At 53.1% G+C, this 18,434-nt stretch overlaps 1 protein-coding gene across 23 annotated transcripts in view; it reads left to right on the forward strand.

The window, feature by feature from the left end:
* Nucleotides 1–18,434, forward strand: part of MSI2 (musashi RNA binding protein 2) — a 386,410-nt gene that overhangs the window by 330,040 nt on the left and 37,936 nt on the right. For 22 of the 23 annotated variants that reach the window (XR_011523121.1, XR_011523122.1, XM_070560806.1 and 19 more), the window contains exon 10: nt 5,575–5,649. Coding sequence is in view for 21 of the 23 variants with exons in the window: in XM_070560806.1 (XP_070416907.1) it covers nt 5,575–5,649 (75 nt within the window). In the remaining 2 variants the exon portion in view is untranslated. Of the gene's footprint in view, nt 1–5,574; nt 5,650–9,660; nt 11,094–18,434 lie in introns of those variants that run through there. The other variant, XM_070560813.1, reaches the window with a different exon arrangement.

An 18,434-nucleotide genomic window follows, 5' to 3' on the forward strand; every position in this document is an offset into this window, starting at 1 on the left:
TCCTACCAGTGGCCAAGAACATAGCTAGACCTGCAGGTGTGCCGTGGCACCTGCGGCCGCCTCCTCAGTTCCAACCCCCAGCCCAAGGAGTTGGATTATCTTTGAGTTTCTCCCTCTCAATAAAGATCCACGTACTGGACTCCAGACCTCATCAGCCCCCGGCCCTCCTGAATTCCCCAGCCACTATGGTGAGGCCATCTAGACACCTGCTGAGACACTGCCTCCCGGGATGTCCCAAAATGTGCCTCTAGCCTGGAACCAGCTCAGCCTGAGGTCCAGGCAGAAGAGGTGAATCAGACTCCGCTCCCAAAGAACAAACTCGCAGTCTCACAGTCTGGCTGGCCTGTTGCCTCCCCAGCCAGGCGGAGTCTCCGCCAAGCTTTCTCCGATAGACTCCCAGGCTGCCCTCCGTTTTGCCCGTTGGCACAGTTGGCGCCCTGGGCCTCTGGACTCTCTGGGCGAGCAGAGTAGCATCTACTGTGCTGTGACTGAAGCCGTTTCTTCTTGCTTCTTCCCTCTAAAGTGGTGACATTGGGCGGAGTCTAATCCTTTGGTAAGACGGCCTGACGTGTCCCTGTCAGTCACCCAGGGCACTACCTCTGTGCACTAGGCCTGCATATCAGTCCCGGAATCACTACCATCACCACAAACGACAATCTGGCTGATGAACTCGACTCACAGAGAAAAGCATTTCTTGAAAGTTCAATAATAAGAGAAAGTTTCAGTGATTTAATCTGTTGTTGAAGGAGCGGAAAAATATATAACACTTATAGGGATTTTTACAAGTGAGACTAAAACCCATTCAAGCTTTTAAATCCATTCATTCAGCAAGTATTTATTGAGTACCTGCTAACTGCCAGCCGCTGTGCTAGATGGCCGCCGATGCCGCAGAGAATGGAGTCTCTGATCTCGGGGAGCTGATATTCTAATGAGACAACAGACACACTGGTCTATAAATGACCTGGAAACTGTGGAACTAATTTTTAAATAGCCTTTAAGATTTTCTCCATACTTCGGCAGGCCTCATCAAAGGGAGGCTGATGAGCATGAAGAAGCACACTTCTTTCTTGATCTCTCCTGATAGGGCTGCGAAGTCCTTGGGAGGAAACTGAACAGCTGGTTTGGTTTGGCCCTTCATAGCCTTTGACAGAATCAGAGACTAATCGGCCCCATGGGAATTCCGTAAAAAGAATGTAGGAAAGAAGAGGGGGAGTCAGCCTTAGGCCAGGTCTCCCTGTTTTTGTGCCAGACAAAACCAAAATCAACTGAGACCCTTAGGAAGGGCCTTTTTGCAGCCCTGAGACTTTGTCCCACTGCCTGCAGCAGCCAAGAGGTGCCCACGGTTATCCAGCTCAATGCACAAGAATCTCTTTGCTTTTTATTAATGAAAGTGGTTTAATAAAAGCAAACATGATTATTGTAGGTATATTTGATTCCTCTTGGCCTTCTCTGCCTTCAGCCTCATAATCCTACTGCCTCTCACTCTCTTGACCTCGTTGGGCATGCGCTGTTTAACATGTTTGATACCAGTGGTGGAAAAACACTCATTTCTGAGGCCTCAAGGAGAAGGTTCACCCTGGCAAGCCCAGAAATGGAGAGACGCTGTTGGCCAGCTGAAGAAAGCCAGAGACATTCTTACCAACGCTCATACTGAGAAGCCCCTGTGAAATCCTGACCCGATGATCCCCGACATTAAGCCCTTCTGAAATGAAAAAAAAAAACCCATCATCTGGAAGGGATGAGGAGCTGTAATCTGTGGGCATTCACCAACAGATCAGAGGAGATTGGCTGGAACTTAGAGCCGCGTGTCTAGACTCATTTGTAATTTCAGTTGGGATTTGTCTTTCCCAAAAATATCTGTTGAGGTCATTCGTAAGGTCTCCATTTGTTCGCCTGTTTCCTGGTAGACAGAGAAGACTCAAATTCCAGCTCTTCATTTCCCTTCCAGAGCAGCACAGTCCACTAGAACTTTCTGTAGTGGTGGAAGGGTCCTTTATCTGCACTGCCCAAGATGGTAGCCACTAGCTAGGTGTATCTGTTGAGCACTCAAGACGTGGAAGTGGAGTTTTCCTTATAATTTAAATTAAATTTAGTTTAAATTGGACAGCACAGGCCGAGAGGAGCTGCTGTGACGCAGGGTGATTCTGGGGTCCGAGCATCTTGGTAGACCTTGGCCTTTCCATCCTTGCCTGGGAAGGGCTCATGGCATTTGGTGTTGTATCTGTATGCAGACCTCATGGAGCCAGCGTGGTGCCCCAGGCAATGCTCTGCACGCTATGCGTCAGATGTGTCACACTCTGGCAGTTCCCTCGTCTCTGTCTCTTTCAAGTCAGGGGACCTGGTGGGAGCAGTTTTCTGTGACTCTGAGTAGCTGAGTAACAGAGCGTGGGAGAGGATGAGTCATATACCCATCCTGAATGCCAACATCTTCCAGGGCTGGTGCAAAGATCTAGAACCACAGTTCTGAGAACTCTGCCGGCATCCCCAAAACGAGACCCTGAAATGAGCTAACTGACTGGCAAATTCAAATTCTGTTGTTGATTTCTGAATTTTTTTTTTCCACCGTGGAAAGCCCATCTGTAAAAAAGGTGGTCATCCAGGCAGAAGGCTTGGTTTTTTTCTTTAGTGACAAGAGATAATTACTGTGGGATTGATCAGGCGTCCAGAGTACTGGAGCAGATAAATTGTGCAGTGGCCAGTGCAGGAGGGGCCCAGCTGCTAATGGAAGTGGTGGCTGGGTCATCTCTCGGTAATGTGGCTTGATGGAGCGTCCGCACGGGTCTGCTGTAATGTGCTATTGATATGCAGCCAGCCAATTTCCCCTGTGTGACTGGGGCTGCGAGGCGTTGGAGCAGAGCTGGGCTGCACAGCAGTAAATGAAGAGGAAAATTGAAGTAATGTTGTATTATAAATTTATGATTTCGTCTGCCTGACCCAGAGGATGTTCGGTGATCGGGGTTGGAGATGAGATCCCCCACTCTGGCAGATGCCAAATTCTCATCTTCATGTTCCGGAGACAATATTGACATGTCCGGGAAGATTGGGGTGAGGCCAAAAATTGGGGTGAACTTGACCACACTTTTCCTCGTTCTTGTTGAAGACTTTGGAGTATGCCAGGAAGAAAGCAGATATAATCAAATGGTCCTGGTGGTCCCCAAGTCAGGGAGGGACTGGGCCTTCCACCATTGTCATCCACCCTGAGTCTTAAAGGTAACGAATGAGCTTAAGCTTCTGCTGTCGGGTTAACATTAAAATATTTAAGACCCCGGCGCTCAAGTTAAAAGCAAAGAAGTCATTTCTCATCAGGAAAGCCCCTAGGCAGGAGTGATTTGCTTATTTGCGTATAATCTGTTTATCAATGTTGAAATAATGGTATAAGAAATGTAGTGCTAAAAGATCTGATTTGCTAGCAGGTGAGTAATTTGGAGGAGAATTGAGCTGGCCGGCCGTGCAAGGCGGGGGCCAGTGTGTGTGTGTGTCCTCTTAAGTCATCCGAATCTTGGTTTCTGTCCCTCTTCCTCCCCGTCTTTCCCTCTCGGGTGCCAGTGTTCTGTGTCTCTCTTGGGTCCTGCTCCTCAGCAGTCGGTGCAGAGCTGCCAGGTCATCTTGTCTTGTCTGGGCAGCCGTCTACCAATGAGACACCAAGTGCTGGGAAACATTCACACAGGGAAGGAGCAGGAGGCCAGATCCTTTTGAGGTAGAAATGGTTCAACGGGCCCGTGAGTTGTGTCTGCAGATTTAGAAAGGCTCTGGTTGAAGCGGGGGAAAGGAGCCACGGCTCGGTTGGGAATTTGGGCACATCAGTGCTGCAAGGAACCTGCAAGGCTTTCTATGGGTCGCAAGACTCAAGCCCCCAGAGGAAAGGGAAGACCCCAAGGGCATGGCCCTGGGCCAGAGGCAGGTCTGGAACCCAAGTCTCCTGACGTCCGGTCCAGCAAGCTTCTGTTCTGGGACTGATGATAGATCCACTGGTCAAGGCAGAAGCTACACCACAGGCCAGTGAGGGAGGGTAGGACCTGTCTCTGGACCTCTGAGGCACAAAAGCCCTGTGAACAGGCAGCAGGAAGACCAGCCTCTCTCCAAGACGCAAACACACAAAAGGGGGTCAGGTGCTGGGCAGCCGGAAAACAACCACAGACGTCCACCTCTGGTCAAAGCAAAAGGCAGGCTGGTGGTAAAGGTATGGGTAGAGGTGGAGGTGGTGGTGGAGGCGGTGGTGGAGGTGGTCAGACGGCAGAGGGAGTGGTAGGGTAGGTGGCAGCATGGCCAGGGAGTATTTTAAGGGCATGAATATACTGAGATTCCCATACACTGAGTGGAGCAAGGCAGAGTGAGGCTGACGGGATGGGACCAGGGGTAGTCATGGGTCCCCTCTGGCCGGTGGAATTTCAGGTCAAGACGTCTACACCAGCCTTCCATGTCTCCTGAATCGAGAGGCACAGACACAAAGAGTGAAGTGGCCTGCCTGGACATGATGAAGGGTAGAAGTGACTTTTACTGGGGCTTTTGTAACAGATTGGAGAAGGCCCCACTAGTACCAGAACTTGCCAGTGGTTTCCACTGCACCCCAAGCACAGCCCAGCAGCAGTTTCCACGAACACCCCTCAGTTAACTGATTGCCCCCTTGGTTCCCTGCTGAGACCGGTGTCTGGAAAACATGTTTGCTGTGAAATGCCCATCAAAACAGAGGGCACGCTGGGGCTGGCCAGTGGTGTAGTTGTTGAGTTTGCACACTCTGCTTTGGCAGCCCAGGGTTCATGGGTTTGGATCCTGGGCATGGACCTACACACCACTCATCAAGCCGTGCTGTGGCAGCATCCTACATACACACACAAAAAAAACAGGGAAAATTGGCATAGATGTTGGCTCAGGGCCAATCTTCCTCACCAAAAAATAAAAATAAATAAACACAGGGCGTGAGTCTTCCGGGTTTGCTTCGTGGTGCAGGTTTCGACATAGCAGTCCCCCACTGTTCTCCAAGGGCCTTGGGAAGGTACTGGCACCCTGTGGAGTATCTGTGCTTGGACATGGGACCCCAGGACCCCGCCTCCCCTGGGATTCTTGAAGGCCAGGCTCTTGAAGCCCAGCATTTCTCCAGAGGCAGGGATCAGCCTGAGTTTCACTCTAAACCGTGACCCCCTTGTCCTCATGCTCAGTCTGGTGCTGGCGCTGCTGTCCGCTGCCTTGGGAGGAGGCCTTACAAGGACTTTAATCTCCTCCTGTCAATAGCTTTAAGGTCCTAAGTACATTCAGGGTAAGCTCTCCAAATGTCAGAGCCAGGCGCGGGCCCTGTGTTTGGTGCTAATGCGTGGCATTTACTCTGCAGGTTCAGGAAAGCGCGTGGGTTTGGGGGTCTCTCTGCCCAAATACGAGTTAATTACCAGCAGGCTGACGGCAGCACCCCCAGCCACGGGGGAGAGGTGACTAGGCCCTGGGTAGAGACCCTCCCGGGAGACAGATCATTCTGTGGAGGAAAATGACCCGGGCTCTTTCGTTCCCACCCTCCCTGAGGTTTCACCCCAGAGCCGAGGCAGCTGTACTAACAGAACTGTGGTCTTTCTCTCTGTGTTCAAGGCTACCCCAACTTTGTGGCAACCTATGGCCGCGGCTACCCCGGATTTGCTCCTAGCTATGGCTATCAGTTCCCAGGTGAGTGTCTTTGCTCCCGGGGCTTTGGAAGCGTGGGAGGTGGGCTGCATTTGGGTCAGGGGTACCCCTAAGGACAACACAGCTCATACATACGTCCATTCAAGAAATGGTTCAAGTCCACCTAACTCCAGGTCAGGATGCAGCTCCGTTTCTGATTAACTGGAGTACATCACTGGTGCCGCGTGTTTGAGGGCGGCAGCCTTTAGGGGGAAAGAGAAAGAACTGTGGCGGGAGCCCTCCCTCTGCTCACCCTCCTTCGTATGAAGCCCATTACCGGTTCCTTCTCTCCGGGGGCTGAGCTGTCAGCCCAGGGTTTTCCTCCACCCTCTGCCTCCCCGCCGTCCGAGTGCCTGCTGTCTCAGTCTCCCACCTTCCTGCCCTGCGCCCTCCTCCGGCTCGGCCTGACGGCTCTGGCTTCGGCGCCCTTCTGCTGTATGTTGGGTGTGCCGTTGGGGTTTAGGTTTGCTCTCTGTCCTGGTGAGACGTTTAGATTCTCCCTCCCCTCTGTGGGTGTCAGAGACGTGAGGCAGAACCCTGGGGGATGGCTGCTCCAGCTCCCGTGTAGCGGAGGCCTGGGACCCGCACCTGCGGGGGAGGCAGCAAGGGTAGGCATGGTCTTGAAGGAAGCAATGTATTATGGGGCTTTGCTTTTCCCCTGAAGGAGTCAGCCAGCCTTTCCCAGACCTGGAGTACAGATGAGAATATATTGGGGTGCTTGGGGGTATCTATGTGCAGAGGACAGCTGGGGTTTCTAGAGAAGGCATTAGGAATGGAGTTTTGTCCTCTTGGATTCCCTACAGGGGGAGGAGGCTCGGTAGGGAGCTGGGGTTTCACTCCCTGTTGGCTAGGTTGCTTATCTGCCTAGACCCGGCAGCCTGGGCAGCAGAGGGAGCGAAGATGTGGCCCTGGGCGGGTGGCGTTCTGAAACCAATGAGGAGGGCAGCGTCAGGGTGCGTGTGGGGTTCGAGCTGGCCTTTGCCTTAGACTGAGTTTTGGGGTGGGGAAAGTCGTGTGGGGGCAGGTTAGGAGGCATTTGGGGTACTTCAAGCCATGCCCTGGGTGGGACAGATCCTGGGCCAGCGATAGAAGCCCTGACTCTTATCCAGTTTGCCCGTGGCCACAGGCAGGTCACCCCATGTCTCCCATAAACCAAGGGTTTGGGCGAGATGGTCCCTGAGGTCTGTGCACCTCCCTGATTGTACAGGTGAGGGAAGAGGGGGGAGGCAGGTACAGTAGCGGAACTTCCAGATGGACCAGTGTGAGTGTGGGGACCACCCCAAATGTGTCCCCTGGGGCTGGGCAGTTTCCCCCTCAGGGTGGGGCCCTCAGCAAGCATCCTCGGCTGCCCTAAGGGAGCCCCCCCCCCCACCGCTTCTCTACAGCTGATGGCGGCTTTGGGGGCCATGGACCTCTCAGTGCAGGACAGCAGGCCCCTGGACCAGATCAGCCAGCACTGGGCCAGGCATGGTCCAGAGTTCACTCCATCTGCTCCTCCAGTATATTCCCTCCCTTTACTGATGGGGACCCCGAGGCCCAGAGAGGGAGAAATCCCTGTTTGAGGGGTCATAACCAGCAAGGGGCAGGGCCAGGATTTGGACCCAGGTGGTCTGGGTCTTAATTGCCACACTCCACCATCTCTCTAGCATCCATCTGTCCAGTACCATCACACTAGCCATGTATAGCCACTGCACTTTAGATTTAAATTAATTAAAATTAAGTAAAATGAAGAATTCAGTCCCTCAGTCCCAGTAGCCTGAGGTTGCAGTTACTCAGAAGCTACGTGTGGTTAGTGGCGACAGTCAGTGCAGAGCACAGAACATTTCCATCACCACAGAAAGTTCTGTTGGATGGCGCTGCTCTGGAACATAAAGGAAAGGATGTGTTACGGTGGGGGTTGCGTGGTCCACACACATACATGCATGCGTGCACTGCCACTCCTGGGGAGCCCTGGTGTGTCACTGTCCCTGTTCCCCGTTCCTTGCCTGTCCTGTTCAGCACAGAAACTGGTGGCAATTTGGGGGAAGCCTTTCCTCTCCCTCCCTCCCCTGGCTTCCTCCCCAGGGGAAGAGAAGATACACAGGCTCACACTTCTCAGCTCGTTGAGAGCATGGCGCTGCTCTGTGTGCTTGGGCCAACCTGCTTCCCTTCATAATCAGGTTGCCATTGCCCCCTCAGTGCAGCACTAGTCCCAGGTGGGGAGGGTTGGGGGATCGTAACGTGGGATAATTTGGGGGTGACAAAGTGGACTCCATGCCCTGTCTCATCTGAGAGCCTGTCCTCGGGGCCCCGTGACCTCACTCGGGAAACATCTAGTAGAACGCTGTCTCAGGGACCTGCATCCTTGGGTCTGCCCTGGGCAGACAGAGATGCAAGAATGACCAAGCGAGGCTAGGTGGAATGAGATGGGGTCTCGGCTACCCAGCCCTTCACCATAAGCCAGGCCTTTGGGAATGGAGCAGGGGGGCAAAGGGACGTGGGAGGGGCTTGGAGTGACCGTGCCCAGGGCCCAGCTGTTTACCACTGTCACCAGCTCCCACAGCTCGGCGCAATCAGCTGGGTTGGAATGGGACAGAAATCAGGCATGAAAATGTGCAGACCGAGGCTCCCTGACCTTTGGGACTAAGCTGTTCTGTTCTCTCAACCGTCAAACTCCCATTTCCCCATCCTTCCCACTCACCCCTGGAAGCCTCCTGTTAGTCCTCGCTGATGGCCAGAAAGAGGCCATCAGTGGCCACAAGAATAAGGCCGCCTGCTCTCAGGGAGGGTCAGGGTGTAGAGTGGCCCTGGGCCGGGAAGGGGTGCTCTAATGGTTGGACCTAGCCACCGCCGCCCCTGGATGAGGAGCCAGGCTACTTTCAGAGCCCATCGCTGACCCAGCCCCTGGAGGAGCTGCCTCCTGTGGAGGACAGCCACGTCTGCTGTCCAGGCACCTCCTCGAGCAGCCCAGTTGTTCTAGACCAGAAAGCCTGGGTCGCCCCTGTGGTTTTCCAGACAAGAGCTCGTGGAGTGGTGGCTCAAGAACCACACTTGACCCCTCCTGGAGCCTGGGCCTCAGGAGCAGGACCCCTGGGTCAGGGAAGCTCTAGAATGTTCTGAGATCCATCTCTTGCTTCCTGCCTGTAAAGATGTTTCTAGTGGATCTGGCCGAGGGGGCCGGGGTGCAGAGGGGCAACCCAGAGGAGGAGCAGGCCAACTCTCTGCCCTCTCCTCATCCCTGTCAGCCTGATTCTGTTGACCCCTCCCCAGGCATCCTGTGAGTCAGTGACATCAGCACAGCTGTCAACATCACCACCAAACTGTCCTAATATTTTTTCTTTGTGGTCTTTCTTTTCTGTGTCCTCACTGTGTGCCCGCTTCACCCACCTCCCGTCCCTCTTATGATGTGTGTGGATCCCGTACCCCTCCCCACCCCTTTCTGAATCCGTCCTATTGGGGCAACACGAGGTAGCCAGCTAAGAGAAATGAAAGGACACCTGGGCCCTCGAGAGCTGCTAAGGTCCTTCATCCTGTGTGTTGTCACTCACATACGCGTGCATCCTGGGTCGCCTGTCAGGACAGCGCAACCTGACCCTTTACGAAGGGTTCTCCTTTCACCTGAATCGGCCCTTTCTATGAATACCCATCTCATTGGGTTGGGTGTCCAGGGTCCCTCTCAGTGGGGCCTCATTTAACCTGTGTGACCTGGGGTTGCCACAGACGTTCCTGGGCCACACAGGTGTTAAGCAATGCCTGCCCCTGCCCACCATTAGGATTCTATAGAATAAATGAGGTGCTCCAAGAAAGGGGGCTGGACTCCTCTGGATAATTATTAGAGTGGGGAGTAGTTCTTTTCTAGAAAGGTTGAGTGGGGACCAACCACTGTGGAAATGGCTCCTCCTTCCCACATCCCAGACCACTAGGGTTCGATTTATTACCATGCTGATCAGTGGTCTCCCGTTTCCTCTCTTTTTCCCCCTCTGGACTCTCATTTCAGTTTCATGTGTTAATTTCTGTTCTTATTTCACTTTGCAGACTATTTGCCGATTTCACAAGACATAATTTTTATCAACTAGCTCTTAAGAGAGGCATAACAAATTGGGGTTTGCTACCATTACTAGAGAGAGGACACAGTCCCGACCGGGGCCACCCCAGCTGCTGTCAGTGCCCACTGACACTGTCCTAGGCTGCCTGTTTGAACGAATGTTCTTTTTCTCATTTGTAATTCTTGGAAAAGACTCATGTCCTCATTGCTTCACTCAGTTGTTTTTTTTTTTTTCTTAATGTCATTCTCCAGTCCCTTCCCATTTTGCTCTGTGTGCACCCTGTGAACATCCCCCGCCCACCCCACCTGCCACCCCCCCTGAATGTAACAGGGCCGGAGGGGAACTTCTCACAAACTTTGTAGAGCCTCCTCGAGGGAACCCAGGAAGAAGCGTCAAATTACTTGAAATAATGACCAGACGGGGTTGTTGGGACATTTCAAGGGGTGAGCCTTTAAGTTCTGGTGGCCCATAGGGGTTGGGGATATGTGACTTGGAGCACCTTTGTCCTGTTCTGGACAGTACCAAAAGTGAACGCATACACAGAGACTGTGCTATAAATACTAACGTGAAAAACTTAATCTGGAAGAAAAACTATGTAAATATTACCTGGTTGTCTTTGTTTTGCGGGGGCTAGTCCCTCAGTGGCGGTTGCCAAAATAATAAGCACAGCTGTCTTTGAGAAGGGACAGTGGAGTCACCGGGCACTGCCACATCTCTGGCACTGTGGACACTGATCCACACCCTGCCCCCTCCTTCTGTCCCCAGCACCCACACCCCCACCTCCCTGCCCACGCTGGCCTTGCATTCCCTGCTGGCATCAGGGAGCTCTTGGCCCGCTGGGGTAGGAGGGGATGGAACACAGAGGGTCCATCCTGCTCCGGTTGGCACCCCTTCTGGTCACCCCCTGAGAGCTCTCTTCTCCTGCAATCTTGACCCCCATACTCTCCATCTGAGATACCCCACTCCCCTGGATTGCTGAAGTACCGCTCAGTTGGAGTCTGCTTTGTTGACGCTCCTAGTTTGTGAGAAGTGACCCGCGTGCTCCATCGGATGCCTTTGATGTGAGCGGGTCCATCCATTGGACTGTCAGTGTCCTTGAGACCCAGCCTGTGCAGTTTTGCTCATCTCATTAAAGATGCTTGATGTAATAATTGGTTAGTTTCCTTTTATTTTCCCGCAGGCTTTTTCATGAGTGCTATTTTTTTAAATCTGTATGGCTTTTTTTCCCCCGCCTTGATTCTGTTCTGCTCCGAATTGCTTTGCTTTGGTGAACTTGTCCTGGTATGCTTGCCTCACAGACGTTTCAGCCATTGTGAATTTTCTTCATCTCTGTAAATAGTTCATCTGTGCTTCTCCCTAATGACGTTTTATTTTTTCCCCCTGTAAGCAACTGAGGTAGAAAAATAAATTGTTTACCACGGACATGCTGTGTGCTGCCGTCTCTTAGCCTGACAGTGTCCTGATCTCGCTCCAGGGGAGGTGAATGCTCTAAATAGCTGGTACCAGTGACAGCCTAGTGCGGCTTCTGAAAGCATGCGAACTCCCCCTGGCTGCTGCCTGTCCCCAGCCCTCCCTGCTTCATCGTGCCCCCTGCACTTGCTCGAGGTGGTCCTGTCCTTGAGCAGAGTGGCAGGGCATCTGCATGCAGCAGCTGCACCGGTCGCGCCCTTGCCCCTCCTCTGCCATCACTGCTGCCCTCAAGTGAAAATGCCACCGAACATCTGGACCCCTCACATCTGAGCACCAGGTGTGTGAGAGCCCGTGCACGTGCTTCTGCACACCAGCCTCCACGTGGTTTGCACGACGTGGCTTGCTTTCCTAACTCCTCTAAACAGGGCAGGATGGAGGAGCTGCCTGCGTTGCTGGACTTGGTGAAGGTAGAAGACCTCATTTCCAGCTCCCATTTGGCCACACAGTAGCCATGTGACCTTGAGCAAGTGACTTAGGCCTCTAAGCCCTGTGGATAATAGTAGTGCCTAGTCAGTTAGGTTGTTAGGATTAAGTAGGATGATGTGTACATGTGAATGTGCCTTGAAAATTGGTAAATGCTGTACAACTGGAAGTTGTAGAAATAGCGGGATTTGATGTTCCTGTTACATCATTCTCCAGAGTTGTTTTCTCCTCCTTGTCACCCGCACTGAAGTTGCCTGCTGGTGCATCTGCTTATCAGTGAAAAGAATGATCTAGGATCCCCAAATGAAGCCAGAGAGTTGATGGGACTCCTTGCCCACCCTCACACCCCATCCTTCCTCTTCCCTCCCTCCCTGTTTACTGATCACCAGGCACTGGATTAGGTACCAGTTATCTGGATGTGAATAAGACTCGCTCCCTCAAGATGCTCATAGTCCAGCTGAGGGTGACAGAACCAACAGTCAGACCCACCACTCATCATGGGACAGGTGCTTAGCGAGAGAGAGGGAATCGCTCTCAGCTGTGAGGGGACAAAGGCGGGCTGCTTGTCTTACCTGGGGGCCAGTCAAGAATGGCTCCCTAAAGAAGACGACACCAGAACTGAGTCTCGCAAAGTTAAATAGAATTAGCTAGGTAAAGAAGAGAAGGAAGTATTTCCCAGGCAGAGAAATGCACACTTAGACACTGAATCAGGTAGTTTTAAGAAAGAAAGAAAATACAACAGTAAGTAAGAAAACACAAAATAATAATGGCCTAAACAAAATAAGAATTTGTTTCTCTCACCCATGTAAAAGAAGCCTGGATATGACTCTGTAGTATTAGGGGTCTGGGTTTCTTCTGTCTTCTTGTTCTATCCTCTTCAACATGAGACTCCACTTCCTAGTCTAAGAAGGCTGCTCAAGCTCCAGCCATTAGATACTCATCCCGGAAGAGCACATCTCTTCCATTTAATAACACTTCTTAGAAGTCACGCTTAACACCCTGCTTAGATCACCCTAAGGTCAGACCTTAGTCACATTTCCTGTTTTAGCTGCAAAGGAACCTCAGAAATGTCTTTATTCCAGGTAATGCTGTGCCCAGCTAAAAACGGGGGATTATTGTACTAAGGAAGAAGAGTGGAATAGATACTGGGGGACACTTAGCAACCTCTGCCACAAACCTGAGAGGAAGCATTGCAGGTCCCAGGATTATGAGCAGTTCAGTGTTTGGGGAGCTTGCCAGCAGCATCTTGGGTGGGAGAGACAAGGCTAAAGAGGGAGGCCCGGCTGAGTCAGGTTTGGGAAGTCAGATTTGATCCCCAAAGCACATGAAAAGCCCTTAGAGGATTTTGGGTAGAGGAGTGATGTGGCCGGATTTCCAAAGTGAGTCAGAAGGGGTGCTTGGAGAGGTGGGGGCCAGTGAAGAAACTAGAGGGATGGGTTGAGAAGGATGTTCCCTTCGGTCTGCACCCCCACCTCCTCTCCTCTCCTCCTCACCCTCTCTTGGCTCCATTCCTCTCCCCCTGCCTCCGGCTGACTGGTGGCCCTTTGGGGGTCTTTCGGCACTGCCCATACACAGGGTTCATACGGCCCCAACTGCCAGAAAGTTTCTGGGCTGAAGTCTTGGCTACTGAGTTGTCCTCAGATCCGAGCGCTTGGGGCAGCCCGGAGAGCCAGGGGTCCCAGGGCTCAGTGCTTACACCTCCCTGTTAGGACACCGTTTGGGTGCGAACAGGTGGGCAGCACAGGTCCCAGGCCAGGAGACCCTGGGACTCTCATTCTGGAAATGCCAGTTTGTGCTCCTGCCTCTTCAGTGACCAAAAGCAGGTTTCATCTCAGGTGCTGACGTTGACTGATGGGTCCTGGCTTCCTGGACCACTGACTTAAGACTGGTTTTGAGGCCAGGCTATAGCTCAGCAGAAAGGGGACTGTGGTTGACTAGCGATGACTATCAAGGCCGGTACTGCTGCTGGATCGAGGACTCCCGCCGGCTCCCCCCACGTTTTGCCTTCCGTATTCCAGTCTAACGGTGGTGCTTGGGTACCAGGTGATTTTCCCTCCATCTAAGAGATGACCATCCTTTTTTACAAGGAGGGACGGGGCGTGGTCTGAGGAGAGGCCCCATAGGGCAGGGATAGCCTGCTCCCTCTGCAGGAGAAGCCATAGGGACTGCTGCAGGGTAAGCTTGGTCAAATCTCTCTGGTCTTGGAGCAAAGATGAAAGCTTGGTGGTCTGTCTCTCCTGAGGGCCGGCTTGACTGTGGAAAGCAGAGTGAAAGGAACCTGAGTTCTCGAGAGGGGAAGGAGTTTGCCTTATAGGGTGACTAGGAAAAGCAACCTTGGCCTGGGGAAGCTTCCTGAACCAGCTCACGCCCATCTGTCAGCTCTGTGCAGTTTACGACATTTTGTAAAGTGTTCGGAAATGCTGATAGCTGCCACGCCAAAGGCCCAGGATCCTGCCTGGATGGGTAACCTGGGCCACCGTGGGGAGCGACTCCAGGGCCCTGTGGCCACCTGCTCCTCCAGCCCACCCAAGTAGCAGAGACCCCTGTGGTCGGCCTCCACTCAGGAGAGGCGAGACCTGGACTTGCACCCCTGCGTTCTGGTCTCTCTGGAGTTCTGCTTTTTCTGGCCTGGTTCTCGGAGGGAGAGGAGCCTCGCTCCCCAGCCCCTGCACCCTTGTCAAGGGCGGCAATCCAGGGCCGCTGCAATAGTCCTGGAACCAGTGGCTTAGGATGACCCCTCCTTTGGGTGTAAATTTAAATGCCAGGACTGTTTCCTCCTGCTGAAGTTGGTCAGGGCTCTTTCCTCATTCCTCTGCCCTAGAAATGCCCTCACGGGGAACCCTGGTGGACCCCCAACATGGTAGACCCTTAGGCTCTGCCAGCGCTGCCTGTCTCTTTCCTTCCAGTTGGGTTCCAGAATGGAGCCCACCCAGTGAGCGACGGCTGGTTCCTCACTAGTAGGGGAGCTGATCTTGAAATGCCACGTTAGGGTGGTTGGCTTCCCAGGTACATTGACATAACCACGGGCCCATCCCCCCAGGCACCCATAGCTGGGTGTTTCAGCACTTTAAACAGAATCACCCCCTTGCAAAGGAAAGCCGCTCCCGACACAGCAGCCCTGCACATCTGCTTCATCCCCAGCCCTCTAGGCTGCACCTCCCTTCAGCCCTGAGCTTCTCTCTAGGGATTACTCCTTCCCAGATGGGGTCCACAGCTGGATTTCAGATCACAAGCTAGCTCCTCCTGCAGTCAGCCCACTCTGTGCCACCGGGCCCAGTGTGCGCTGGGGGCTTATCCTCTCATTTGAATATGAAAGGCAAGCTAGTTAGGAAGGTATATCTGCTGCTTTAAAAGGGAACGGGAAAGCACGGTTGAGCAGCACACCCCAGATCCCGGGTGAGGATGGTCAGGGCTGTGGATGGGCCGTGCTGCCGTGCTCCTGCCTCCGCCTGGAAAATCAGGAGCTGACGCTATTCCCAGATGAAAGGAGAGCACGGTGCCTAATAGGCACTTAATAAATGTTCACGGAAATGAGTTGGAGGAATCTGAATTGACAGGAATTGCGGGTTTCACTTTCGATCAGTTTTCCGTGCCTCTTGACACTCCTCTGCATAAATAAAGGGAAATATGACTAAAATGAGTGCTCAGCTCTGCCCTCCTTACTGCCCCTCTTCCCTGTGCTAAAGCCCAGAGCTCTGGGTTCTCAGGCAGGAAGTCACGAGACTGAATTCCTGCCCCCGGCTTGCTGGGAGAGTAAGGCTACCTCTGGGCCTCAGTTTCCCCATCTGTCAAATGGGGCTGTTGATCCTTGTCCAGTCCCCCTTCCTCACAGGTTGTTGAGAGGGTCCCTGGGGCCAAGCATGATTCAGTGCTTTGGAAGGGGGTGGTGTCTTGTCCAAGGAGGAGGCCCTTTGGGGAGCAGAGGGCCCAGCCAGCTCCGTCAGGGGTGCAGTGAGGGAGGTGTGGGCGCGGCTTCACTCCTCGTTCTCCGTGGGCTGAGTACGGTTCCCGCCAGCTCCGATCTCCACCAGCAGTGCTGTCCTTGCTCTCCCATTGCGCATTCTAGGTCCCTGTGCCACCAGCTTCATGAAGTCCCCGGTAAGCCTGCCAGCAGGAACGTGATCACCTTTCTTCAGGCCCTTTGGTTTTAATTTCCATCAGCAAAAGCATGTGAAAGGCCACAGCTTAAAAAACAAAACAACAATAATAAAAACATAAATTACTTACAGGGTATGAAATTATAGGCAGACGGCAGTGCCAGGCCTGAGGGATGGGCACTCGTGTCCTCCAACACAGCCAAGGACAAACGAGAAGGCAAAAGTGTGGCCCCACTCCCTCCTCCTCCCTGGGCTGAGGAGCTGGAGCCGAGTCCCACCCCAAGACGCTTTCCCTGAGTCCAGGGCATCTTGGATCCCGTGCCCGCAAGAGACCTCAACCAATGGGGTCACCGCCTCCGCTTCCTGTCCCCTCAGTCAAGGGGGCAAGAGTGCATTCTCTGCAGAGTGCTGGAAAGGGTCATCAGGACCTGCCTCAGGCTGGGTCCTCCCAGGGCACAGGATGCTGAGCAAGTGAGCAAGGAGGTCAGCGCCTGCACGGGCATCCCACGTATAGCCAGGTGTGTTTTTATAAGGTCTGACTGGTGTGCAAAGTGAGTGCAGGGGATGGAGTCGCTGACTCTGCCTGGAAAGCTTTGTGGAAGGAGTGACATCTGAATTGGGTTTTGAAATAGAAGTTCACCAGGTAGCTGATGAAGAAAGTGTATTCCACGTCAAGGGACCGGCAGGTGTAAAGGCACTAAAATTTACAAGTCTTCTCTCCCTTGCATTCCTGCCTCCACTGATTCTCTGGCCCTCATCTGGGCAGATGCTGTCCCATTACTTGGGCCAGGTCAGCTGGACAGTAGACTTTGGCATTGGGAAACCAACGCTTCTTCTCAGACCCAGGGAATCCCAGGCAGACACTTTGTGGACCAGGGATGCTGACTCACCCTTGCCGTAGGAGGCCATCCCCTGTTGGGGCCTTTCTGGATACTGCTGAGCTGGCCCAGTGGGCTCTGGGTCTCTGCTCCTTCATGGTGGCGAGGCTGGCACAGACACACTCACTCATAGAGGGAGATGAATGCACAGCCTGCTTTTCCCCTGGTATAGGCCCTGCTGCTCTGTTGTGAGTCTGGGGGTGTTTTGCTGGCCCCTGGACACCTCTGGTTTGCAGGGGAGTGTCCGGGGCCAGCCCTGCAGCTTTCTTAGTGGTACCTGCTTCGGACCTCTCCAGGCCTTCTTCATCTGACCTCTGGTACCAGCCTTGAACTTGCTAGGATTCAGGTAAGGCTGGGAGCAAGAAGAGGCACCTGCTCCCCCTTCCCCTCGCGTCTGTCCATCCCCCCTCCGCCCATCCATTCTTTACACATGGAGCACGTAGTTATTAAGCACCTGCTGTGTCATAGGCCCTGCCCTAGATGCTGGGAACACAGTGGTGAGCCAGAGAAACATGCCCCTGCCTTTATAGGGCACCTGTTGGAGGCAGAGGAACAAACAGGATTCCACTTGGATGGAGGGACCCAGAAAGACTCCACTAGCTGGACCCTTTCTGGAGGAGCTGGGAGGAACTGGATGAGCCTGAGGGCAAGAGGGCAGCAGACACCAGCCCGGCACAATCACCCAGGCTTGGGATCCACGTCCACACCTGTAGTCACCACTTCATGGGGCCGTGGCCACCCCAGCCAGGCCCTCCCTGAGCCCCCGTGAGCCCCTTGCCCCCTGTTGTCACACTACCCACCAAAGTTAGACCTTGCACTTCAGATAAAATGTACCCTTATCACTCACAAGCAAATTATAAATGTTATCTACTAAAGCCCTTTGGATGTGAAATGTCATGTAAATTAATAGGATTTTAGAATAGGAAGGCACCAAAGGGAGTTCTCAGCTCCATTTCTGTTATTACCTTGGGCAATAATAATAAAAATAGAAATAAAAGTTATTATTCTACTTACTGAGCGCTTACTGAGCGCCAGATACCGTGCAGAGCGCCTGGTGCTGTCATCTCATTGAATTCACAGCAGTCCTACAAGGAGGCGGCTTTAACACGCTCACAGAGGGGCAGAGTGAGGCCCAGAGGGAAGTTATGTCACCAGTCTTGGGTCACACAACCAGTAAGTGTGGGAGATGGGATTTTTACCACCTTGCTTTAACCACGTCGTGTGCTGGTTCCTTTGACCTCTCTGCACCCAGAGTCCGTCATCCCTTACATGGGACTGGCAGTGTCTTCCTTATGGGTTGAGGTGAGGGTGCATTGAGATGACGCAGGAAAGCTTCTTGGCCATGGAAAGCGCTCCAGAGCCAGCTGCTGCTATCATCATCAGTGTGGTGATGATTTCCTCCTCACCTAGGCCAACCTCCTTTATTTATAGGCGAGGAAGCAAAAGCACACAGAAGGTTCTACCACTCACCCCGTCAACTAGGGCTGGTATGCAGTGGTACGGTCCACTGGCTGTTAAAAATTTTAAATATTTTGCTACTATCTGGTAAATAGCCAATGGTCCAGATCCCTCAGAGCACCTCCCCAGCCACCCTGGGATCTCCCCTGAGACTCCCTGACCATCCCATGGTCCACCGCTCGAGGATGCCCGGTACAGCAGTGGTCCTTCATTCAGCGCTGAAACATCTTATCTCAGGAGACAGAAAGCGGTGGAGTCTACATTTTACATTTAGGGGAGGGCGCTTGAGATCACTGATGTTAGTTTACTCACTGAGCTAGCGATGGGGCCGAGATCGGGCTTTGAGTCTTTCAGCAAAGTCTTGGGTGCTCCAGACTTGAGCATTTCCTGTCCTGGTCCCCAGAGGTGGATGCCATAGGGCTGGTGTTTGGAATCAT

The sequence above is a fragment of the Equus przewalskii genome, chromosome 10 (assembly GCF_037783145.1).
Source record: "Equus przewalskii isolate Varuska chromosome 10, EquPr2, whole genome shotgun sequence".
NCBI classification, from domain to species: Eukaryota; Metazoa; Chordata; class Mammalia; order Perissodactyla; family Equidae; genus Equus; species Equus przewalskii.